We start from the raw sequence: 27,521 nt of genomic DNA, 5'->3' as shown, positions 1-27,521 counted from the left end.
TCGGATCCTCACTTTGCAATCTCCGGAACGAAACTTGCTCTGATACCACTTGGAGCAGTCATGGATAGGAGAATCCTCAAAGAGAACAGTCCGGACCGTGCAACAAGAGTCACACAACAGAAACAACACAATGCGATGGAGGCAATGCAGAATCAGACTTTCATTATATCAAGGAATTCAAATACAAATTGGTCGGCAATATGCAGGCTTACAGGTTCGGCACACAGGCCTGATTACAAAACATACAACATCCAGGCTCAAGCAAGGATGCGAGCCAAAGCTAACTCCGGATCTCCTAATCTTCTGACGAATTCTCTATATTCTATCTACTACTTCCGTATGCTTACATACATTGATCTATATTAAATTCATAGCTCTAGAATGATCCGCGTTGGCTCAAGATGGAACAATTGCCGATGAATAAGATGTAATGTGTAGAAAAACAAGGTCGGCCTCCGCCAAAAGAATTCCTCCAAAAACGACATAGAATGATGTGCGGACCTAAGAAAAAGGTCGGCCACAAGCCAAGGAACATTGGAAGCAACGAAATTAGGCTCCACAAGCTATGAAAATGATCCACAAGATTCTTCATTAGCAAAATAGGTCCAAGCGGCTCCGGTGCTCTGATAAGCAAAACTAGCACATATTCCGAAAGCGATAATTTTCCGGAAAAAAAATTCAAACTTCTCGAGAACTTAGGATAAGGTGGATGAACATGTCCGCAAACAAAATCCAATTCCACAAGATCCGGTGAACAAATGCAGTAAAACGTAGAATGAAATGCTAAAACTGCAAGCTAGACTGAACAAAAAACAAAATAGAAAACAAATTGGAATGTAAATGTTTTTGGGTGATGCAAGATTGCCAAGAACCAGGGATGCTCCTACATCATAAGTGCACCAAAATATCATCTTTTTGAGTATTATGGGTCATGCAAGGGCATAAAGTTATAGTCCTAATTGATAGTGGAGTTACACCTGATTTCATTGATGAAGGATTAGTTACTAGAAAAGGGTTACAAATAGGAGATTTTAGTGGATTCAATGTTATAGTATAGTTTTACCATCCCATTTATTAAAAAAATTCAGCAATTGGAAGTTACTCTTGGCAGACACAAACTGCAATATGACTTCTATGTGGTGGCATAGGACAAACTGATATGGTCTTAGGAGTGTAGTGGATACACTCTTTGGGTTAGTTTACAAAAAAGTATCAGACGATGGAATGTAATGTCCCTTTTTTGGGATTGCTCTGGATTTTGACCACATGCACAAGTTCAACTAAACTAGAGATGTAATCGAGTTAAAATTTTAACTTTACTACTAAATATGTCTTTAGCAAGATAAAACCGTGGAATAGGTCTTGCAATCATGTTAGATAACTTATAGTTCTTCTAATATTTCAATAAGGGTTAGTGTAACATATAAATGCATATATATTATGAATTATTTCAATCTATTTAAATGAATCATTTAAGAAGACAAGAATCACTAGTTTCATTCTCATAATCCACCATAATAGGGGTTGGGGAGGAAGCATGTTAGGGTGCCCTAACTTCACCACATCTAAGCCCAAGAGGGTAGAGTATCCATACTCGACCTCTTGGCCCCAAGTGGCAGGAACTCTTGTCCATCCAACATGAGGTGGGCTACTTAGAAGGGAAGACACCTGCTCCCCTAATCATTACTCCTTAATAAGACGCCTTGACTACACCACGACTAAGCCCAAGAGCATGGAGTATCCATACTTGACCTCTTGGCCCCAATTGGTAGGAACTCTTTGTCCATCCAACGTGAGGTGGGCTTCTTAGAAGGGGAAGACTCACCTGCTGACCTTATTGAGGTCCTCCCTTATCCTTATTGTCATCCCCCAACCATGACACTACAAACATCATCAAATAAAATCTGGAAATCGTCTTACGATTAGTAAGACTTCACAATTTCTTCCTCCCCTAGCGTTAATCATAATGACAACACTAGTTCGTGGAATAAAGATTATTGTATGTGTTTATCGAATGCCATTTTGCCTATACAAATCGTTCTTCTTCCCTTATGGTAGCGATCTCGTAAGTTATTAATTAAATAAAGAATTAAGGAGGAATGGTTCTAATAGAACAAGGCGACTCTAAGAAAGGGTTAGATATGAAGGGGCGACAGTAATTTAGTAGGAGACGACTCTCACAATAGCCACAACTGTGGGGAACCGGAAGATTATGACCTTCCACCATCTAGGAATGATATATGTGGCTATTAAAGCAGCCAAGAGGGCATCATCGAAGGAAGACAAGAACAGTTTTTTAGACATCGAACAAGTAGCATATAGTATTAATATTCTCACTCCGATTTGGTATGGGAAAAGTATTAGTTAATAATGTGATGATAATGTTTATTTGACTTACGCTCTAAATGATGTATGAGTTAGTTAGATTTATATAATCATATGATCTCTAGTGTATATATTAGTGGGTAATAGTGCATAATCTCTATATACTAAATTAAGACTTTGATGCATAAATTCTCATATGTTGATTTAATGATTATCAACCATGGTTAAGGGATAAGGGGATAAAAGGAGGGGAAATGGTGATGAGGTCCTCTCCTAGTTACGCCACCTCATAGTCGGGACCAAATGGTCCCATGAGGCGAAGGGGGCATAAGGAGTGTTGCCCTTGGGCTTAGGAGGGAGGGATTCTCGAGACACCCTACTGTAGTCGTCCTGACTTCCCTATCATGATTGGCCATAAGATTAAGGAAACTGTTGGGTGAAAATTTTGAAAACTCGAGGAGGCTTACAAAATGTGGATTTTCACCACAGTGTGTGAGATAATATCTCTCAAAAGGCAAGATATGATCTCACCTATTTATAAGGGAAGGCCCCCCCTTTCTATTGCAATCTATATCTACTCTTAGTCTACCTGCTAACCTTACACTAATTTCAGGATGATACAATAACTTAGTTCTCTTTTTTCAAAACAAGTATTTATCCAATTCCCAATCTAGAATGGATTTTTCTCTTTTCTCAACAAAACAATTCTACCTTGCAGTAACTTAAAAACTTATTCTAATTGGAAGCAAAGTGTCCATGAAAGTACAAAGCTTTCCGTTGCTTCCTTTTCTGAAAATGACTTTAGGGACAGGTTTTTTGTATATAAGGAACTCAAAGTCTCCTTCAAATACTCAAATCCTATCAACCACTGTAACCTAAATAATGATTATTACTGACACTGAAACAAGATTCACAATATATTGTAAGCACAAAGTCTTCCAAATATATCACAAAACTTTCCACCTTAACAAGATAACTCAACAAAGCACAAAGTCTTCGCCTTATTATCCACTTAATACAAATTTCTCAGTAGGATATCATAACACAAAGTCTACAATATTTTACTTTATCTCTTTCAGCTCAAATACTTTTCACAAAGCAAGATTTAATCTCAAAGAAGTAGAAAAGAATGACATAAAAATATTCCCTCACACAATAAAGCAGTCCCAAGACAAAGATTGGATGCAACTTCTTTTCTTCTTTAATTAAATTTCTTGAATACACTACAAGCTCAAAGTCTTAGATAGCTTTTCAATTCTGCAGAGTTTTGACGTATTAGCCAAAAGATTAATATTACAAAAAGATCCCTCATATATATGGAAGAGGGATCATGCACAAAAATAGGGTGAAGTTACAACCAATTGTGACCAAGTCAAAAGTAGAAACCTATTTGACTTAGGACATGTGCAATCCTATATGTGTACTAGTGCATATGTGAAATGAAACCTGAGGTGTCAATTGAAATTACAAAATGCCACTACACTAGAGATGCATAAAAATGACTAAGTGTTTGGAGACACATCTTTATTATGATCATCCTTCTTTAGAAAATCATATTGTTGCCAGGCAGTCTGTCTTTCAAAATCATTTAGTGTTCGCAATGTTTGATGCCACTGAGGATGGTGGGAAGACCGGATAGAAGTCTTGCTTTTTGAACTTCATCTTTTTCTGATTTGAAGAGGGTGAAGTCATTTGGTAGCTGTGACTGCAACATGTTTGAGAAAAACCTTCAGATTAGCCCCAAACATCTTCAAGAATGGTGAAAAGATCTTGTCTTCAAAAGTCCTCCATGGATAAATCTTTCATCTTCATACTTAGAAAATTTCTAAGTAATCAATTGTATGACATGTTTACACTTAGAAAAATTTCCAAGTGTAGGTGTCAATCAGGCCTGTAGGCCTGATTTACACCTAGAGTAGTGCTTATGAAAAGTATGGTGCAAATCGTGTCTACAGACCCCGATTTACACCTTGGAGGGTAAATCAAAAAAATAAGTGTAAGTCGGGTCTATATGCCCGACATACACCTGAAGAGGAACAACTCGTGTAAGTTGGGTTCATAGGCCTGACTTACACCACAAAAGCTGCAACAAAAGGGGTGGTGTAGGTCGGGCCTCTGAACCGGACTTAACCATGGTAAGACTTGGTGGTGTTGTTGTTTGGTTTCATAGATCCGAACTACACCAAGTTAGGTGCAGTTTGTGTAATATCCCTTGAAGATCCTGATGTAAAATTGCTGCTTTGACCCTCAAGGAATATTATCAAACACTTGGTGTGCAATTGATAGTTTGCTGTTATGTTGTTTCAGGTTGTTTGCTTTGGTGTAAGTTTTGAACATAAAGATGTAATGCCTTGAATTGAAAAGCTAATTTGATTAAACTATAAGTAGAGCACAAACAATAGATGACTTATGCAAATAAACACCTACAGCCAAGTGGCATTATGTCAAACAGTTGGCAAGCAAACTAACATGCTGAGCATAAATACACATTATGTGGCTCCAAATAACAACCCCTTTATTGAATGCAATCCCAGTATAATGATGCTATGAAATTCACCAGACCCCTTGGCTTACAATGATATATTCAACTGATTAAGAAAGCTCACTAAAGCAGCGACATTAAGTAACTAAACTGGCAATGCTCATAACCACGAATTACAAGAGGAACCTCATTATAGAAGAGCCTTATGTCGATGATGAAGAAGCAATCAATATCCAACGAAAGGAGTTCCTTCCTAGCTCAAATCGATGCCTTCTCCCAGCCACCCCTGTTCTGATGTAGAATTATAATATTAAATTATACGCAGCTTCCAGGTCACTCCTTAAGTACCAAATATCATCACAATGCCCTCACAAATGGAGTGCTCCAACTAGGAAGTGAAATCGATGCACCTATGGGCCTCCTTGAATAAAGTTGTGGTCTTCCTGAGGCTGCTATGATGACTGGTAATGACTGAGATTCAGAAATCAGAAAATGTAGGATGCAAATCGTTTCTTAAATAGCAAAATCGATGAAGACTCCAAGCCCACAATGTCTGCAAAAACCTCCAATTGTCTTATCAAAATCGGCCCTTGGCCACAAACTCTGAGCACCAATGAAAGGACTGAATTATCCTTCCCAATCTCCAACCCTTCGGAGGATCTTTCACCACCTCAGTTATGCCAATCAAAGAGAGTTATCGTTCTCTATGACTGAAAATGAACTGCAGAAACCCTTGGCTCCACAAGCTACCAAGCAAAGAAGATGTCAAAACATTGGATGATCCAACAATTAGCCTACCCCCTCTATTTTTTCTTTTTCTCCAAGAGGTCAGCCACCTTCTAGAAGATTCATTTTTAATAAAATAATATTTAATTGCACTTTTAAATAATATTAAAATATTATTATAATATAAAGTGCAAATAACATCATACGTGAAAGTACATTATTTCACCCAGAATCATATAAGAATCAAATGTGAAGCCGCAAGTACTGCCCAAGCAACCCTCTCATCAACTCCTTGGCCTACGAGGGTCAAGTAATAGGCCAAACTCCATCAATGTCTGAGTACTAGTGAGAAGGGGACATTACAGTTCGGGTCTACGGGCCCGATTTACGCCAAAACTAACTACACAAGTGCAGAATCAGAGCTAAGACCTGATTTGACACCACAAATCCCTATACAAGTGTAGAATCGGGTTTAGGACTCGATTTGACACCAAAATCAATAAAGATAAAACTAACTCCTAAAAGGCATTTTGTTCAATCTTTCAAATTGACAACTTGAGACTTCAAATCGAGATGATTTCTTGAGGGCTAAGTCCCAAACAGAGACAACAAAATTTTACCTTGATCAACGTGCTTAGAACCATGGGCTACAAATTGGACAAAAATTTGTAGGGGTTATCCCATAATTTTGAGCAAGCCAAAATTGAGGATAACAAGGTTTTAGATCATAGGGCGAAAGATAAAGGTAGGATGGTGAGGGGAACGACTATGGGATTCCTAACTAGGTATAGGATTGAAGAGAAACAGGGCCGTTAGAGAGTTGAGACAAGGCAACAAACAAATCCACGAGATCTTCAACAAGCATTAGAAAAATTGACACTTCCTACATTTAATAGATCCAATAAGTATATTGCATGTTCATGGATACAAAAATTGGTCCCATTTTTATCATTGAGATCCATAATGGAGGGTGAGGCCATCAAATTCGCTACCCTTCATCTTGGGGGTGTAGCTGTAATGTCCCCACCTTGAAATAGAATTTAATAATAAATAAAAAATAAAAACTAAATTAAAATATAAAAGAATATAATTAAATATAATTAAATTTAATTAAGTTAATGAATGGTCAAAAAACATGAAATGAAAAGTTGTGACTCCCTCAAACATGAGATATAAAAGGGACAAGAGAACCTCATTCGAGAGGGGAATACTTAAGGGAATCAAAAGTGCAGATCTAATTTAAATAAATCCAGATCTGATTTAAATAAGAAGTGCAAATCCGATAAGACAACAATGAGGAGGTATGATCCTTTAAATGGATGTCTCTTTTCCAAGAGATGTGTCTTCTCAATAAAATAGGATAGTATAAAGGATATGGAATGAAGAGAGGGGGAAGGAAGGATAGGAATTAAGGGAGGTTAATGGAAGAAGAAAGGAATGGGTAGAAAATAAGGAAGAGACTTTTAAGGACAGAAATGATGAAAGGTTGTGACCCTTGCCAAGGGAAGGCATGATGAAGGGGTGCGACTTCTCCCTTAAAATTGAAGATATAAAGGGAAGAAGGTTTCATTTGAGGAAAGTAAAGAGCAAAATATTTCAGAGTATTGAGCATCGAGCAGACAAAGAGTATCATTTTAAGTTGCACACATAATAAGCCAACAACCTACATGTGTACCCAATTCCAGGGAGTCCAATCCATTGGGTCATCTCATTTTGGAGGGGAGACATGGTACATACAAAGGATTGCTAGTAGATAGGAAGCCATGCTAGTAGAGACACCTATTGATGTGTATTTTGTACACGACCAAACATTGAATAAAATACCCAGAGGCATCTTATCCTCTCTTGAACAAAGTTCCCGACTGTCGAAGGATCAGTCGAGGCAACTCCAAGGTTCTGCTTTGTAGGATGTCTACTCGTGGATAAGCTCTTCGCGGTATGATGTGATTTTGCTGGAATCACAAGGGGACTTACACTTGATGACTAAACGTTTGATTTGTTTTGAATATTGCTGGAACACAGGATTTCACTACCTTAGATTTTGAAAAAAAAGAAAAAGGATGAGGGCGAGGAAAGGATATAATTCTGACACTAAGAATGTAGGAGCAATGAATAACCTTTGGTGAAATTCTAGCTAAGTCTTGTTTTGACATCCCAGGACCATCTCCGCAAGGTTAGTGCGATCTTCGGAGGAAAGCTTTATGGTGTTCAGATCATCGCTACAGGCATAGACACCATCAAGTTGATGCATATCAATGAAGAAGTGACAATTGAAGTTAGGCTTAAGCCGAATGATTCTAGTTGACTACACAAGGCAAGTTTGCAATCAACAAACTGCTAGTAGTATGGATATACAAATTTCACCATCAATCAAACACATTTCTTCCACTCATCTAATAACATGAAATCAAATCTGAGAAGTATGGAGACTATGCAAATTGTTGAATCGACCCATAGATTTCACCATTTCTTCAATGAAGTTTTACAAGCCTTTTACAACAACATCTTGGCAACAATCTTTGCCTTCTATTTCTATTCTACTCTAATTGCTATACTATTTGCTGACTATCCACTATTAGCTAACTATTCACCTTCTAACTACTGACTAACTATCCTTAGCCTTTACAAATGAGGAGCCAAGACTTATATAGTGCCCACAATACAATTCAATGGCTTAGATCAATGTCCAAGATTTTACAATGAAACCCTAATTAGGGTTTGTTACAACAAACTTAATTCTGACCAATGAAATAATTGCATTATTTGGACACATGTCTTCTCTGGAATATTCGACCAATGGATAGCCAGGGTAGGTACATCGAAGTTAGTGCCATCTTTGATGAGTTAGGTACATTGAATCTGGACATGCTGAAGTGGGCCAACCCGACTGGAGGAGTGATGACTGGGATGCCACCTTGTCTTTCCTTCAAATGTTGGACTGGAAGAGGTCGTCCTTGATGAGGCTGGGCTGGAGAAGGTCATCCTTGTTGATGCTGGGCTGGAGAAGGTCGTCCTTGTCCTGGCCTGGTCTTCTTTCATCTGCCAAAACAAACCAAAAGATGATTAAGGACACATGATAAATTCAATTCAACATAGCATTTTCAACTTAAATCATCAACAAAAAGATATTAACATGAAACTTGCCCAAGATTTTCTCCAGGAACAGACCCTATAAGAATTTTGCCCTGGACCCTTTGGAAGGGTCAGGAGTGAAATTCCAATTTTAGCTCAAAATTCACATTTTTGAAGGTCAAACATCTTTCCAAGGCATTCCAAATAGCTTTTCTCACCCTAGTCCAGGCCTGACTTAGCACAAAATTTGGAGAAAAGGATGGTTTTAGTGTTTTTCGCTCTGGACCCTTTGGAAGGGTCAGGAGCGATTTTCAAGTTTTGAGCATGTTCCTCCATCCTTTCAACTTCAATTCACCTCCAAGACTAAGGACACATTGCCTCACTCCTGTCCAGGCTATAGAAATCAAAATTTTAACTTGTCTTGCAAAGAAAGTAGGTGATCTTAGGATTTTCGCTCTGGACCCTTTGGAAGGGTCAGGAGCGAAATCCTTGGTTTGGGCTAATTTCCATCATTTTTCAACATCAATCAACTTCAAAAGGCAAGAACATGTCTCCTCGCACCCATCCAAGCCATGAAAACCTAACGTTTGACTAGACTTGCAAGGAAAATAGGTGATTTTAAGATTTTCGCTCTGGACCCTTTGGAAGGGTCAAGAGCGAATTTCTTCCCCTAGCCTAAAATCATCATTTTTGGAGACAAAAATCCATTCAAGGGAAATCTCAAGGATCTCTACCATCTTTGTCTAGGCTTGGCTTGGCATAAATATGAGAGGAATAGATGGATTTTAGAATTTCGCTCTGGACCCTTTGGAAGGGTCAGGAGTGAAATTCTTGTTTTAGGCTTATTCGTCCATCTTTCAACCTCAACCAACTTCAAAAGGGCAAGAACATCAATTCTCACACTCATGCAAGCTATAAAAACCCAAGTTTGACTTGATTTTCCTAGGAAAATAAGGGATCTTAGGAATTTCGCTCTGGACCCTTTGGAAGGGTTAGGAGTGAATTTCCTAGTTTGAGCTTGTTTTGGCTACTCCATTACCTCAATCCAATATTCAAAGGCAAGAACACTTCAAAGTCCATTTAACCATGCCATAAAACTCAAGAATTTGACCATCTCCAAGAAGAAAAAATGAGTTTCCAAGAATTTCGCTCTGGACCCTTTGGAAGGGTCAGGAGCGAAAATCTTGTTTTGAGCTTATTCCTCCATTATTTCAACTTGAATCCACCTCACAAGGCAAGAAAACACTTCTCTCCTCTCATCCAACCCAAGTTTGACTTGATTTTGCAAGGGAAAATAGGTGATTGAAGAATTTTCGCCCTAGACCCTTTGGAAGGGTCAGGAGCGATTTTCATCATTTGGCTCAACTCCTTCAATCTTGATAATCATTGGCAATTTGGAGTTATTCCTAAGGCCTTCTTTAATCATGATCCACACTGGATTTGGCATGAAACTAAGGGAAAAGATAGGTTTTGCACAATTTCGCCCTGGACCCTCTGGAAGGGTCAGGAGCCAATTTCCCTTTCTAGACCAAAATCATCATTCTTTCAATCCCAATCTTCTTTGCAAGGTAAAATCTCATCTCTCTTCGCCCTAGGAACAAGGTTTTAAGCTCAAGCAAGGTTAAAAATATAGGCTTGCAAGGAATTTCGCTCTGGACCCTTTGGAAGGGTCAGGAGCGAAATTTCCTTTCCTGGCTAAAATCCTTCATTTTCACAACTTCCAAACACTCTCAAAGGCAAGATCATGTCCATTTCCCCTTTCAACATGCTTTGGACATCACAATTTGGTCAAATAGGGAAGGAAATGAGGTTTCAGAGGATTTTCGCTCTGGACCCTTTGGAAGGGTCAGGAGCGAAAGTCATGATTTGGGCTTGATTCTCCATTTCTCCAATTCCAAACCACCTCAAGAGGCAAAAACATGTTATCCCACTTCCATCTACGCCATAAAAACTAAGGACTTGACCTCCTCCAATGGAAAAATAGGTTTTTCTAGGAATTTCGCTCTAGACCCTTTGGAAGGGTCAGGAGCGAAATTCACTATTTGGCTCAAAATCCTTCACTTCTCAATGCTTTCAAACATTTCCAATGGCAAAAGATGTCCATCCTTCCTTTCAAGGTGCCTTGCAAATCAAAATTTGGTCAAACTATGGAAGAAATGAGTCTTAGGTAGATTTTTGCTCTGGACCCTTTGGAAGGGTTAGGAGCGAAAATCTCCTTCTAGGCTAGATTACTCACTTTTCAAACTCCAAACCACTTCAAGAAGCAAACTTAGATCATTTTCCACCCGAGGAAGAAGGTTTCAAGGTCAAACAAGGTAGCAAATGAAGTTTATGATGAATTTCGCTCTGGACCCTTTGGAAGGGTCAGGAGCGAAATTCTCCTTTAGGCCAAAATCTTGTTCTTCAAAATCAATCAAACTCCCTCTCAAGGAAAAAACATACCCATTCATCTCCCATCAAGCCAACGCCTAGCCAAAATAAGGAAGAAAACAAGAGTTATAAGGATTTTCGCTTTGGACCCTTTGGAAGGGTCAAGAGCGAAAATCATGTTTTGACCTTGATTCTTGATTTTTCAAAGTCTAATCTTCCTTGGGGGGCAAACATAGATCTTTCTTCATGCATCTCCACCTTGGTCTTGACTCTTGCTAAAGGAAAAAAATGAGTGTTTCAAGAATTTCGCGCTGGACCCTTTGGAAGGGTCAGGAGCGAAATTCACATTCTTGGCTAAAATCTTCACCTCATCCACCTTTACTCACCTCCTAAAGTTAGAACATGTCAAGACACCCCCAAACATGCCTAAGGAACTATGAAATTGATCTTGACAAGTGATAAATTGAGGTGCACAAAGATTTTCGCTCTGGACCCTTTGGAAGGGTCAGGAGCGAAATTCCTAATCTTGGCCAAGATCCTGACTTCATTTTCACATTTCTTCATTCAAACAAGTGTTTTTGCCTTCATTCAAGCCTAGGAATGCATTAGTTCTAGGTTTTGGTCAAAGTAGAATGTCTTATGGAGAATTTCGCTCTGGACCCTTTGGAAGGGTCAAGAGCGAAATTCGCTTTGGACCCTTTGGAAGGGTCAGGAGTGGAATTTGACATTTTGAACTCTCCGTCAGGATCATTTTATGGAATATATACTTTCAGGATGTTTGAGAGTGGTTTCGGACCTCCAGGAGTTATATTGCAAAATCTAGTTTTTGGAGGATTCTTCAGTTTTCCAGACTTAGCCAAATTTCAGGATCAGGACATTCCAGACTTAGCCAAATTTCAGGGCATTTGAAGATCAGGATGACATTTCAGACTTCATCACTCACCAACTCGACCTAGCTCGGACCTTCAAGAATGATATCCACTCACAAAGCAAGACACAATTTGCAACGAGAGCAAAACCAGGCCCTAAGGAAGACTCTCAAAGAAACCCTAATTCTGGGGCCCTGTGGACTCACCCTAGCTCAAGCAAAGCCTGTAATCCAACGATCCCCTCGACAACACTCATCCTGCAAAGGCTAACAGACAAAACCCTAAAAGACCTAGAAAACAAACCCTGTAAAGAAAAAGAAGGGGTCCCCATTTGCAATGGGGCGATGTGTGAATACGTCACAACAACACCCCAAGTGGGGTTGGGAGGTTGGATCAAGGTTGTCATCCTGTGATCCTGGGCTGGGTGGAACGACTCAAGGTGCCTTGTATGGTCGCCCAATTGGTGCTCCATAATGATGACAAGATGGTTGGATAGAATTTCAGAGGGAATTACGTATCTACATCTTGGATGAACAATAGTAAATCTGAATTCTATTTATACAATATTGGTTTACATGTTTATTTATTTTGTGATACTAACTTGGTTGCAATCCCTACATCAGGATACTGAGATAGCAATTTCCATTTCCAAGCATTATTCAAATCCTAATTGAATAATTTTAGGGCAGATTAGGTTAGGTCTAAGTAGGGGACATTCAAATGGTTTTAGAGCATGATCCTACCATTTTGCAGGGTAAATATGAATTAGTGAATCATTCTAGTCAATGAGAAGGAACCTTACAATACGTGTATTTGCGTGTATGTTCCGTGTTTGCATATATCCATGTGTATGCTGCATGTTTGGTTTATTCCACGTGTGTTTCCAACATGTTTATTCCACGTGTGTTTCCAAAGCCATTTCATATTGGAAGCCATTTTGAACACTCCATGATCTTTGCTTGAGGACAAACAATATTGGGTTGGACAGACTGTAATGTCACCACTTTGAAATAGAATTTAATAATAAATAAAAAATAAAAATAAAATTAAAATATAAAAGAATATAATTAACTATAATTAAAATTTAATTTAGTTAATGAATGGTGAAAAGACATGAAATGAAAGGTTATGTCTCCCTCGAACATGAGATATAAAAGGGAGAAGAGATTCTCATTTGAGGGGGGAATACTTAAGGGAATCAAAAGTGCACATCTGATTTAAATAAGAAGTGCAGATCTGATAAGACAACAATGAGGAGGCATGAACCTTTAAATGGATGTCTCTTTTCCAAGAGATGTGTCTCCTCAATAAAATAGGATAGTATAAAGGATATGGAATGAAGAGAGGATGAAGGAAGGATAGGGATTAAGGAAGGTTAATGGAAGAAGAAAGGAATGGGTAGAAAATAAGGAAGTGACTTATAAGGACAAAAATGATGAAAGGTTGTGACCCTTTGATAGGGTGGTAATTGTGGAAGGTTGTGACCCTTGCCAAGGGAAGGCATGATGAAGGGGTGTGACTTCTCCCTTACAATGGAAGATATAAAGGGAAGACAGTTTCATTTGAGGAAAGAAAAGAGAAAGAGATTACATAGTACTGAGCATTGAGCAGATAAAGAGTATCATTTCAGGTTGCACAAATAATAACCCAACAACCTACGTGTGTACCTAATCCTGGGGATTCTCATCCATTGTGAAGCAGTCACCGGCTAGGAGAGACCTCAAAGAGATCAGTCCAGACCGGTCAGCAAGAGTAAACACAACGGAAACACAAGGACATGATGGAGGAAATGCAGAACAGATTGAATTATATCATGAAAACTGATTACAACCAACCGGTAACAACCGGGTTACAGAAACCGGCTCACAAGCTTGCTAAAACATGCTCAAAATACAGAATAGGTCACAACTGGGACCTCATTTCTTAAGATCTATCTTCTATGCTCAGTCTAACTCCCTTGATTACATTCTAATGCTCTATGACAATGATTTATACGATCCAAGGGGATTTGGTCGACCCAAAAGGGATCAAAATCCGAAGAACAAGACCTAACGTGTAAAACCAACAAGGTCGGCCTCCGCCAAAGAAATTCCTTCGGAAAATCCAAAGGATGAAGTGTAGATCAAGGGGAAAGGTCGGCCACACGCCAAGGAACATCGGAATCAACGCTCAGGGCTCCGCAAGCTATGAAAAGGATCCGGTAGATCACCAATGCAAATAGGTCCAGGCAACCGGTAACAAAAAACTGTATTGGAAACCGGTAGCGATAACTTGCCGGAAAATGATCCAAATGCTCCATGGTTTGGGAATAAGGAAGATGATCAAGTCTTCAAGCAAAATCCAACTCCACAGGTTCTAGTGAGCCAAATCCGGGACACACAGAAAGAAATGCTGAAACTGCAAACCGAAAGCAAAATAAAAAGGAAATATTTTTGGTTGATGCAAGATTGCTATGAATCGGGGATGCTCCTGCATCACATTGGGTCATCTCATTTTGGAGGGGATTCATGGTACATACGAAGGATTGCAAGTAGCTAGGAAGCCATGTCGGTAGAGACACCCCAAGTGGGATTGGGAGGCCGAATGAAGGTTGTCATCTTGTGCTCCTAGGCTGGGTGGAATGGCTCAAGGTGCCTTGTATGGTCTCCCAACTGGTGTACCATAATGATGATGAGATGGTTGGGTAGAATTTTAGAGGGAATTCCGCATGTACATCTTGGATGTTACAATAGTAAATCTAAATTCTATTTATACAATATTGGCTTATATGTTTATTTATCTTGTGATACTAACTTGGTTGCAGGCCCTACATCAGGTACTGAGATAATTATTTCCATTTCCAAGCATTATTCATACCCTAATTGAAGAATTTTAGGGCAGATTAGGTTAGGTCCAAGTAGGGGACATTACAATAGCACACAAGTGGTAGTACCGTGGGTTGATCACTTAGGGGCACAATCACAGTCATTCGTATGCTGAGTGTAGGGCAAGTTGATTGATTGATTTGATAGAGGTGATCTAGAAATTCTCTTTCGTGAATAAACTCAACCTAGACAGACGCAGTTGATTCACATGTGGTAGATTTTGAGAGGGTTTTAGTTTTGGTGCTTGAGGTTTTAGAAAGAAGGTTTCTGGTTTTGTTTATTCGAGGCTTAACTAAATCTCTTTGAGGCTTAGTAAAAGATTTCAATCCTACATCCTTACAAGAGGTTATTACAAAGGTCCCGGATCTTGAAACTTCAAATAATAGAGGTAGATTTCAGCCTATAGGACAACAGAGATCAACATCCCATGGGGATTCCATATCAACCCCTTATGGATAGCCAAGAACCTCCACGTTGCACTGCAAAAGAAACCATTCCAAGAGAGTTACTAGAACAAAGAATTGCCTAAAACCACTAAGGAAATGGAATCCAAAAATGAACTTTGGAGGAAGAAGCTTTGTTTTTTCATGCAAAGAGCTTTGGGAATTAGGGCTTAGGTGTCTCCTAAAAGGGCAGGTTCATTACATAGAGGTAATTTCTACGGATGAGGAGGCAATAGAACTAGAGGTAGTACTAGAGGAGGAAGAATTTATGATAGAAATACCCGAGGGGGAGAAGACTACTAGTAGCACTTTAGCTGCAACTAGGTACCACCCATTTAGAGTTCATGGAGTACTGAAAGGATAAAAGGTGACAATTTTGATTGATAATGGGGCCACCCACAATTTTATTAACGAGAGTTTGGTAAAACAAAGGGGGCTATCTACAAAAGAATTTTAGGGATTCGATGTCGCAGTGGCAGTTGGAAGTACTATACTAGCACCAGGAGGATAAAAGTATTAGAAATTACATTGGGTACATACAAACTGTATGATGATTTCTATGTAATTGGTATAGGGAAAATGACTCTAGGTTAGGAGTCTAGTGGCTTCATTCCCTTGGAGAAATATCCCAAAATTTAAAAAACATGGAGCTGAAATTCCATCATGACAGTAAGGAGGTTGCAATTTGTGGTATGGCCAATGGTGCTCCTACAAATATTTTAACTAGGAGGATGGAGATATCTTTTTGTAAGTGATCAATGTAGTGGATGGCTTAGTGCTTTGTGAGAGATACTTCCATAGTTGAGGGTACACTGTTTAGTGACTTACCTCATAGATGCCTCCTAATAGAGGATTTGAGCGCATCATAGAGCTTGAGATAGGTTCTAATCCTATCATGGTTACTCCATATTATCACCCAAAAGCTTTCTAAGAGGAAATTGAGAAAGCCATTGATTTATTGGAGATGGGATTCATATGTTTTAATTCGAGCGTCTTTGTCTTTGCCTCATTAGTAGAGCTAGTGAAAAAGAAGGATGGCACTACGAGAATGTGTATAGATTACTATGCATTGATAAGAAGCCCAATACTTGGGATTCATGAGTTGATTGATGAACTCCATGGAGCAATATATTTTTTGAAATTTGACTTGAGATTTGTTTATCACCAAATCAAGGTAATGGATGAAGATGTACACAAAATAACAGTTAGATACTGCTATGGAAATTTCAAATTCTTGGTCATGTGACCAGCACTAGAGTTGCTAGGAGGGGTATCTATAGACAACATCCAAGTAACTTGGACCTCCCGTCTTGTACCACTTAGCTCAAAGCTTAACTTTTATGCATAACATTTCTTATAGATAGAAGATGGTATCTTATGTTGTACTCAATATCTCTAGTGTCACTAGTCATGCAACTTGAGAGGCTTTCCCTTGGCTAATTGAAGGTGTGTTCCTTGTTCCCACCAGCTATGGTTTGAGATGAATCATTATATTCTTTGCCAAGATTGGATATGTTGTATTTGTTCCCTCACGGAGGTGGAAACTGAAAAATATTTCATCTTAAGACACACTATTTACTATGAGATTTTGGGGAGATGTTACTACCTCTATATGGAAGTAGGTAACAATCTCTCTACTTTTTTTAGATATTTGAACTAGTGGTGCTTGGCCCTTGTCTATGGGAGGCCACCACCCTTTGGTGCAATTCCTTGCAAGGGGTATCTAGGGATTCTACAGCCTTGAGGTTCATCACATCCTTCTTCTAGAATATCCAAGAGATCAATAGCTCTAAAAGACCTTTAGATACCACTACTTCACACATTGACATAGGTAGACTTGGGAGGCGATGCCTCTCACAACTTCTACCTCAACATGTTCCTTGTTATCACCATGGTTCTATTTCTTCCCAATGGTGTGGTTCATCTCCTTCTCAATGGCATAAGTCTACCCCTTTTTGGGCACCCCTCCATTCATGGGGATGTACACATATTACAATCTTCTTCACTAATAGAGGAGTTACTTTGGCCTTGGATGTTATGTTTGGCCCTCCTAGCCTTAGGCACTCCGCTATGAGCACTATTAGATCTCGTATTGGCCCCTCCGTAGTGATTGATAATGATACCAATGACTATTTCTAGCCTAGACTATGATAGTTGATGAGACCTTCTCTCTCTTGTACTCCTTAGTTTATGCTCTTTGGGGTTCTTATCCCTCTACTTCGCTATTTGTATTGGTTTCTTGACCACCTATGTTGGTGGTCCCTTGCTGTTTTGCATTTTTTTTTTGGCTCTTCCCCTTCGTGAGGCCTCTCTAGGATTCTTTTGTGGAATTTTCTTTGTAAACTGGTGTACTATTGAGTCCCATTGACCACTTTTGGTCATCCATAGACATTGATATAATATATTTTTGCAGAGAAGACTTCCATTAGTATTCACTTATTTACCAGTGGAATTCATACCCAAACACAAACTGCTTTTGGAAGATTTTTTGTTAGGCTGAAAGTTGGAGACTATTATTTTATAAAGAGTTCTAATTTATTCATGGCATCATCATCAAGCGGTTTAATGAGATCAAGGGTTTCCATTGCTTTTGAACCAAGATCTTGACATTTTTTGTGTCCTATGAAGACCTGTTACCAGATTTTCACCTATAGGCTCAATTAGGTAGAGCCACTAAGTTTTTGAGCAAGTGGTATTTAATGGCCTCTCTATGTTGCATTTCATTACAAATGAAATAACCTCAAAAGAATGCAAAAAGCAAAGATTGCAAAGTAAAAACATTTCATTGATATAAATGTACGAAACACGAAGCATAGAAAGATTAGCCAAGTCTTTCGGAAAGAATGTAATCTTTATTAAAATGATAGAATGCATGTCTCACACAATAAGCCATGAGATTGACCATGTTCATTCAATATGCATGATGCACATGAAAGCTAAATTATACATGAATAAGTAAATGCTAAGAATGCATGTCTAGAGGGTGACCAATCATTGCCTGAATGACTGGCGCTCGTTGGCTGATCCATAAATCTGCTGGTGTTGTCCTGCTCATCCTTGCTTCCCAGGTCCTCAATGCTCCTGTTTCTTGCATGATTCGATAGGCAATGAGTTAGAACTATGTTCTAAGCAATGAAAAGTCATGCACTATACATGAGCATTCACTTATACATGTATAAGTTAGTCTTGATGTGCACTGAAAGGAGATGCATATTTTAGGTGTCCAAGAGAAATCAAGAAAATCATCATACATACGCATATCTTATCTAATATGTTTGTTTCATGTGCAACTACGGATCTGATCATGTTCATTTTCAGCATGTGGGGTGAAATGGGCTCCCACAAGGGTTGAGCCCAGCGTGCTACAGGATAGCAAATGAACAAAAGAGGACAGCTCAAACATGGTTTTAACAGTCCTAAAGCATTTTAAGAAAGCAGTGGTCAGGTTGCAGCACTTCAAGGATATCAAACAAGTAGCATGTAGGGTGCAGTCCTGAAGCAATAAGGAGGCATCTGAGAGTAACATATGATCATATACTCTGAGATAAAGGTGAAAGATACATCTATTTAAATGGGAGCAGTATTCAGATACACCACATGAGGGGTATAACAACCATATAAGCTTAAGGTCATTGCAGAGATCATTCATGCTTAGTGGAGAATAGGGTAATGACAAGTATACACAAAGCAAGAAGAGCATGATACCACTACAAAAATCTTGATGAGAAGGAACTGAGTTACAACAGTTTTGTCTTTCGAAAATGGAGAGGTTTGGCAACAATAGGAGCAATGTCCTTAATTTCAAGGCAAGATCCATGCACCAAAGGGGGCATCTTTATAAAAACGTTTGACGGTGGATGTCAAAAATATCAACAGCTACAGCTATGTGAGACAATGAGCAATGAACAATGAAGGTGCACAATGTCAGCCATAAAGGTGATGAGGGGGATCTTAGAATGCTCTTATTTATCGAAAATCTCCAGAGAACATCAAAATATCAGTCACGGCGACAAGAGAGCTACAAGATATCAATGCACAGATCTAGATGATGAGGATATCATGAAACTCTTAAAGGAGAATACTAAAGCAATGTTACGGTAAAATCATAGTCAAAGCATCATGGATTTCGAACAGAAATAAAGTCACAGCAAGCAACAAAATGTTACACTCATTAACAAGGGAGAATGTCTTGTTAAGGCCGACTGCGGTAAAGGATGATAACTGTAATATGGCCGCAGTGCAGGAGTTACAATATTTTACAGCAGAGTTTAGTTTGGCGTCTATGATGAATGCACACCTTCATGGTGGTGCAAAATATACTTTTGTATTGTCAATTACTCCAGAAGAGGAACCCGCCCACTGGGCTCAAATCATGAACCATATTTATGACCCTATAGTAGTGAAGCAAGATCGAATCATCAAAGGTTCCATTACATTGTCATAAAATCGGTAAAATCGCAGTCAAGGCATAGTCTGATGTGTGTGTGAAGCAACCAAAGAAGAACAACAAACGCCAATATTTTACAGTTTTTTTTCGAAAGGAATACGCTCAGAAGATCTAGTTATTCAGTCCAAAAAAATTAAAATGTGCACCTGAAACAACCATTAATGGCGGAAAAATCTGCAGATTTTTGTTCGTAGAAGACAGCAGCATGGCGGCCAAAGAAGGCAGCGCCTAGCTCGCAGAAGGTCATGCCCAACACACAAAATCGACTTCAAATCACAGCAGTGGAAGTCAAATTCTCAACATTTAGCAAAGAGTGCAGTTTCCACGCCTTTTACATAGCAAGAAATCCCTGTGGCGGCACCCAGAATCATCGATTTTGCAGCTCCAAACCCTAACATGGCGTGAAAAGCAATTTCCAGTAGAGAAGGAGAAATATCAAATGAAGGAATATGAGCTTTTTAGGGTTTCTTTTCCCTATATTGTCATCGATTCATGGGGGCATTTTATTTTGCCTTGTTTCTTTCATTTTTATTTCCTCTCAATTATCCCCCGTAAATGCCTAGGGGAGGGGCCTTTTTTTTACATTTATCCCTTTATATTTTTACGCATGGTATCTATTAAATAATTTATTAAATTATCACTAAGTAAATATTTATTTAAATAAGATAAATATCTATTAAGTGAAAATCTATAAATTACTTAATAAATGTCATATGTAAAATTACAAATTGATAAATGTAAAAAATGTAATAGGTAAATATTCATCAAAGTGGAATTAATTTTGTCACTTTATTGAATTACCTTATTGAATTCTTGGATTCTAATATTTAAATGTGTGAAAATGTTTATTAAAGTGAAGCAATTATCACTTTATTAAATCAATATCTTGACCTTATTGTAAAAATGGAATGAGTAAGTATTTAATAAAGTGATAATAATAATAAATGATCACTTTATTAGATCTTTATTTAAATTTATTAATAAGTCAAAGGATATTATTGCATTCATAAAAGGAGGGCCAAGTGGGTTAGAGGAAGGTTGAAAATTGTAAAAATGAAATAATATAAATGTTTAGTAAAGTGATGATTTATAAAGCACTTTATTAGATATTTGTTTTATTTCCATTTATTGGCAGGTCAAAGATATTTTTTGCATTTATGAAGGCTTGCAGGCCTGTCAGGAGATATTTTGGGGCCATTTATGGTGCTTTTAAGAGCTTTTATGGTTGTAGTATGAGCTGGCTTGACTTTTGGTCCAAGTGTGTTCCCTTTCAGACCTGTTTTAGGTCTTCAAAGTGGGCTTTTTGGTTCTGCTCGCCCAAGAGGAGGTGGATTATTGTATTCATTATCTTCTTTTTGAAAAGCATATATACTGCAGGACTTCACTTTTTCAGGTGTTCTTACCTTTTGCTTCTTGCAGATTGTAATTTTTTGAGTTCTCTCTACAGAAAGGAATGAATTTGTAACTTAGTTTCAGAGAGTTTGACAGCATTGTAACACCCTTTTGCAGTAATGATCAGTTCATACCTTCCCATTTTCTTCTGGTATTGTGTCCTTAATGTTAGTACAGGCCTTTTGTGACATTTTTTGTCCTTGAAACTGTGTTTTTATGTGGGGATCTTATGCAGAAGTATACTTTTGCAGGTTATAAGCTTTGTGTCTGAAATAGCAGCCTTAGGTTGTGAGAAAGAGTGTTTTTTCCTCTTGAGACTGTAATTTTTAACCTTCTTATGAATTGTTGATGCAAAGATTATAAATATTGGGTTGTGTAGGAGAGTCTTTCATTGCTCGCTTTATTGTGTGTTATTTGTTGTGAATCTCAGATCATCATCTGGTGCATCACCTTAGGTTTAGATTTTAGTTTTATACGTTCTCCTACTCACTCTTTTCCTTGAAGAAATTGTTAGTTTAGGTGAAGATTTTGAAAAGAACCAGCTTACTCTGGAGGTCCACTTCAGTCTTCAGGTTACTCACAACCTCGAAGTGTTCCCATATTTCAATAGGCAGCTGAAGTTCATAGCTTTAGCAGAGGGTGCAAGCTTGATTGATAACAAGACCCAAATGAACGTGCAAAATATTTTTTTTCCTTGACCAGCCATGTTCCATTTCATCTATTGTGTAGGAGTCTTACATGGATTTTACATTTTTCAGCTAGCAACCTTTCTACTTATCTATTGGGAAATGAGGTTTGGTGAATAATTCTTGGCATACTTTTGCAGGATTCTAAAAGCCCTTTCTAACAAATTTGTGGTTTCTTTTTGGACAACAGATTTGAAATTATGGCCTGGATTTCATGGTGAAGGGTTTTGTGAGGATGCCATTGTTTTCTCCAAGGGGATTTCCCTTCCTTAAGCTAACACATGATTGCATTTTGAGACAGAAATCTGATGGGATTTGACTCCCAAAACTGTGGCAATAATAGAGAGGAAAGAGCATGGATAGGGTTTCAACATGTAACAAGAAGCACACATTAGTAAACAATGCTTGAGTCTTGTTATTAAGCAATGTTCACTTAAAAAATTCTAGACTCTTATAAAAATAATGTTGATACTTTCTCTTAATAGTGAATCTTGTAATGAAAATGATGCACAATAATTGAATAAGATCCTTCATTTTCTATGTGATGAATGGGCGCACTGCATTGCAGCTGGACAAAGTTTGATGGAAGAATTTATTGAGGGATCCCTGAGAAAGGAAAACAAAGAGTCTTCATTGCAAATTTTCTACTTTAAAATGTTTTATTTCAATAAAAAAAGATGATTTCTTTGGTATTCTATCACCTAGATCTGCTCCACAGTTGTTGATAACATTTTTTCTCCAATCTCGTGAACAGACTTGAATATTTAAGTAGATGAGATTTTGAGTCACGTACTAAAGGATCTTACTAATTGAGCCCTACTTGAACCCATATGTGACTAACCATTGAGAATCTTCAACACACCAAAACCAAGGAATTTATCCATAATATCAAAGAAGTGAAAATTGTTCTCAAACCTCTATGTATTCGAGCGAGGGTATCTTATTCATCAAGAAAAGACTAAAGAAGTGGAAGCATAAGAAAATATATGGGAGGGTTTCCACTTGGTCCTCAATTTTTAGGGATAGGGGTTCTCAAAGAGAAAGGGAAGGGCATGATATGTATTGTTAATGAGCTATTTTTCTAGAATGCTCATATTTTGCAATTTGATGTTTTTTTATCATAGTTTCTTAGGAAATGTTTAATTTGTTATGTATTGGAGGCCACTTATGTATGATAGGATCCACACAACTAGAGATATTAGGGTTATGGTTTCACCCTTTTCTTGCAAATAAGTAGTGTTCCACAAGGATGCATCCTTGCGGATCCAAGTGACATCCCAAACATCCTAGATGTCTTGGGAATGGGACATTTCCTTGTGTCCCAATCTAAAAAAGCTTTGGGTTATCTTAAGAATATCTCTAAAAAGAGATGGACTCCCATTGTGTTTAAGAAAATTTGAAGATGTTTTGGCATCCTCAAGATGGCCAAGGGATTTCATGACATCCCTTAACCATCTTGGGGATGTTAGGGCATCCCTAGATCATGTGCATCATTTTGGTGCATAAATATAATAAATAGATAATTATTCACCATTCAAAATTCTCTATATTATTTGCAAAATCATTTTACTGCTCCAACTTTGAGGCATTGTGTTGATGTTTCTAGTTATTTGACAAAGGTTTTAAACGTATTCCAAGTAAACCATTTTTCTTGAGTTTGAACTTTTCGCATTAGGAGTTTTAATATCTGTGTGGAATGCATGCTTCAATGGTCAACAATGAGCATAAATTTAGTAGCTAAAAGCCTAAATGCTTTAAAATGGTTGGCAAATTTTATCTTTCTATTCGTTACATGTGGGCGATTTTTCTTTAAATAGAAATGGATATTATTCCCGTTGTTGGTAGCATTAGGATTCCAAGTCATGATCTATCTTTTGCGATCTGTTTTGCAATATTATTGTTCAAGATTTTTGAATGTTTTGTTCCAGAATAATTATAATGAAAACTAAAGAACACGTGCGTTTTATTGTTAGTTTAGTTGACAAATTTAAAAAATCAGATCATTCATTAATCCTACTTGAATGCCAAATCTTTTGCTCTTTATTACTTGTTTAAAACAATTCAAGTTTCAGTTTCTTTTAGTTTATTTACCAAAAGTGGGTCAATGTCTATGGATGACCAAACACTAATTTTGATATCTTTTTATAATAGCCATCCGTAAAATCAAGGAATTTTTTGCCACCCCTGATCCATGTTCTTGTGTCCCTGCATCCTCAAAACTTGTAGAAATACTCTAAATAAGGGTGACCCCTTTCTATGTATTGAGATATTTTCTCGTACCAATATACACTCCACTTGGAGACATTTTGGAGCATTTATACCATTCTTGTTTTGGATGTCCAGGTACAATCTATATTATAGGTGTGTAGGTGTGCTCCACTTTTTTCTTATGTAGTTGTGTTACTTGTGACTGAAAGTATACTACGACCACACGTAAGAAGTGTAAAAGGTAGAAAAGGAGTAAAAGGGGAAAGTAACTTTAGAAGTGGGAAAAGTGAAAAGGGGCAGCTATTATCCTAGGTTGTCATAATACTATTGGGCAGGAGATATTATGGATATGTCTGAGACTTTTTTTCTGAGGCAGTATCCTTACTGCCACAGATTCAGTCTGAGTCGGCAACTATTCTTTTAGAAAAATCAGTCTTCTTTCTGTTTACTTTTTGATATATTTTTCATTAACAGTGAAGTAATTTTTAATTTTCTTTTTTCAGAAAAAAATAAATTGAAGTTTACCTGTGATTTCCTCCAATTCTTTACAATGTTTTAATTGCTTTCCAGTTTTGGCGCGGTTTTTAGTTTTCAAATTTGTACAAAACTCCTTTCAATTTTGTACTTTTCATAGATAGGGTTTACAACTTTACAGTGGAAAATATTATATAGAGTTTTCAGAACTTTAATATTATCTAATATTTAGATTGAGTTTTTTGTGCCTTTCCGGTTTCCTAAACAAGTCATGAACCTCGGGTTTATAGCAGCTCCATCCAGCTACAGTTGGGTTCCTATCAGACTCAATCCTGTCCCAATTGTTGATCTTGGCCTGTGCATTCTGTAGCTGATCAGCCTTGATCTACTTATATTCCATGATTTTCTCCCATCAAATGCTACTCTTTTGCTGTATAAAGTAGTAAATTGGGTTTTCTGGTATTCATCCATAGGTTGTGATTGGAATAAAAGATGGTTTCAACTTTTAGATCATCACTGACTAAATCAAGATTAGGAACACAAGTATTCTCAAGTAACCAGTGATTGATCCAGTTAACTTCTTGGTTATCTTGGTTCTTGAGTTCTGATTATATCTCCTATTACCATCCTTTGCAAAGGGCTCTGATTGGGAACATGAATCATCACAAATAACCACTGATTGATCTGGTTAACTTCTTGGTTCATTGTATTCTGTCTTCTTTTACTGTCCGTCACAAAGGGTTATGATTAAGTTCAATCCTGTCAATCTCCATTCTTTGTTTATCAGGTCCTTAGCGACCTTTTCTGCCTTTGTTACTTCTAATCAACTCTTCCACATTTTTGTCTGCCATCAATATCAAGCATATTCAATTTTGTTCACAGCTCCTCTTACTTCTTTGTAACTCTCAAGGGGTTCCTTACAACTTACACCACTAGCAAATGCAATTTAAGAACTCAGATTGAATTCCAGATGAGGGCTAGAGACCAATGGATTCTTGGTTCTGGTTTCTGAAATAGAGAACTTTCGACTGAAATATTTGTCAAAAATGTGAAATAGATTTGTTGAAATCGTGATCTAAAAATATGTTGAAATCTGCAAATAGATTAGAACTCACATTATTATTGAATCCATTATCTTCAAGACTTCAACTGCTAGTTTTTATTGAAATATGAGTTTCTGCAAACTAATGGATTAAAACTAAATATATATATACACTTTTCTCTTTCTTTTTTGTAAGATTGGAAACACATCTGTCTCAATGTTTGAGACTTGGAACGAAAAACCATAGAACATTAAAATTCCACAAAACTTTACACATACCAACACAACAGCTTCTCAAGAAGCTACAAAAAGCACAGGCTAAAGGACCTCCAATGGTCGTTTGGTTGCTAGAATAGGCCAGCAGTTTAGTCTGTTAGAGAGCACCTACATAAGATCTCCAAAACATAATCCTTACCCTAGGCTTTAGGGCATGGCTATAGCTATTGTTACCCTTTATGGGGAAGAGTCCTTTAGATGCAGAATACCAAACCTTACAGTGCAATTTTACTTTCATTAACCAATTTACCTTCATATCCTATGTTTTCTTACTTCAATACATACATATAGGCTATAGCTATAAATGAATTGTACTCGTGCTTGATTGTCTACTACACATGGGGTTTTTCTGTGTTACTCCATTCATTCTAGTGTTTTAACATGGCTGAAAATAGCGAACATATTCAGCTGCCATTACATCCTTGGAAAGAATTCCTGACATTGGGTATAGGAAGGAGTATTCTATACTAAACCATATTTAACTTGTCTGATTAGTTATTTCAAATTGAGTCATAACAGCTTGATTGTTCTTAATCCACTGTATACAATTACTTGCAATCTGCATGTGACCTGAAAATTGTTATCAAACATTTATGCCTCTTGCAGAGACTTGTTTTTGTTAGTATGGACAATTAATACTCTTAATAAACAAGTATTATGTAATAAACTTAAATCCAAACTAGCATTTAAATCAATTTGTGCCTTGTTATCTGTTATTACTTTTGAGCGAAATTGTTTTTGTAAGAAGGCATTAGTCAAAATTTCCTTAATTCTATTTTTTATTATTGTGAACAGGCCTTTGTGGTTGGGCATGATTGGGGCTCTCTCATTGCTTCATACCTTTGTCTTTTTCGACCAGACAGGGTGATAGCACTTGTGAATTTGAGTGTTCCATTTCAACCGCGTGATCCTAAAAGTAAGCCGACTGAGAAGTTGAGGTCTGTTTTTGGTGAAGGCTACTATGTATACAGATTCCAGGTGTCTTCTATTGTATCCAGAGAATTATGCATTAAAATTATCTGATAGGCAATTTTTACTCTTTATTGGATATGCATATAAATAAATCTTGCAAACACTCACTAAGGCATGCATGGATAATGAAGAGGGTCATAGATGGAGAAAAGAGATGCATCACGAAGAGAAATTATATTCAACTTTGGTATTAGAGAAATTGCTATACTAAAATCAAGGGACAAAATGTCAAGACTAATACAACTTTTAGTGTGCGGGATAAGTAGAGCCATTAGTATATATAAAATTGAGTAAAATACTGGAAGTTGAAATTAATGTTTTTGAACTTAATATACTAATGAGGTGATTTTATTATGGAATACAGTGTTAACCTAGTTGATTCATTGAAAAATAAATTGACTGACTGAGAGTTGAGTTGAACTATGCATGCAACATATTCTTTTAATATATTTGTCCGTTTTTTACATGATTCTTTTTCTCTCATTAATATGCCTCTTCACCATTGATTGATCTCTATTCTTCACCTTACTACATGATTTTAGAACTTTCTTTATTATCCCTGCAGGTTTATGAACGAAAAACCACAAATATTTTTCAAACAAAACAGTTTTGAAACATGAATATGAATTGAGGAGACAACAAGATTTTTAGCTGGAAATTTGACAAAATACATAAATTTTGTATGGGTGCAACACTTTTGCATGACAAAACCATGTGATAGCATATAGGGGTGCCCCACTATAAAGGAAATTTAATAAAAAATCTAAACCCTAAATCGCAGTGCATAGGACTGCTCATGTAGGTCATCATGATGGATTCTAGGAGTTTCAATGGTCTTGTGAGATGGAATGAATACATTTGCACGCACTTGGG

The 27,521-nt window shown here is 37.5% G+C and overlaps 1 protein-coding gene across 1 annotated transcript in view; it reads left to right on the top strand.

The window, feature by feature from the left end:
* Positions 1 to 27,521, top strand: part of LOC131071362 (uncharacterized) — a 142,596-nt gene that overhangs the window by 52,184 nt on the left and 62,891 nt on the right. Inside the window, exon 3 of the mRNA XM_058007172.2 lies at positions 26,472 to 26,654. Within this exon, the coding sequence (XP_057863155.2) occupies positions 26,472 to 26,654 (183 nt within the window). The remainder of the gene's footprint in view (positions 1 to 26,471; positions 26,655 to 27,521) is intronic.

The sequence above is a fragment of the Cryptomeria japonica genome, chromosome 1 (genome assembly GCF_030272615.1).
Source record: "Cryptomeria japonica chromosome 1, Sugi_1.0, whole genome shotgun sequence".
NCBI classification, from domain to species: domain Eukaryota; kingdom Viridiplantae; phylum Streptophyta; class Pinopsida; order Cupressales; family Cupressaceae; genus Cryptomeria; species Cryptomeria japonica.
Note: the sequence above shows the minus strand (reverse complement) of the source record. Positions and strands in the feature narration are given on the sequence as shown.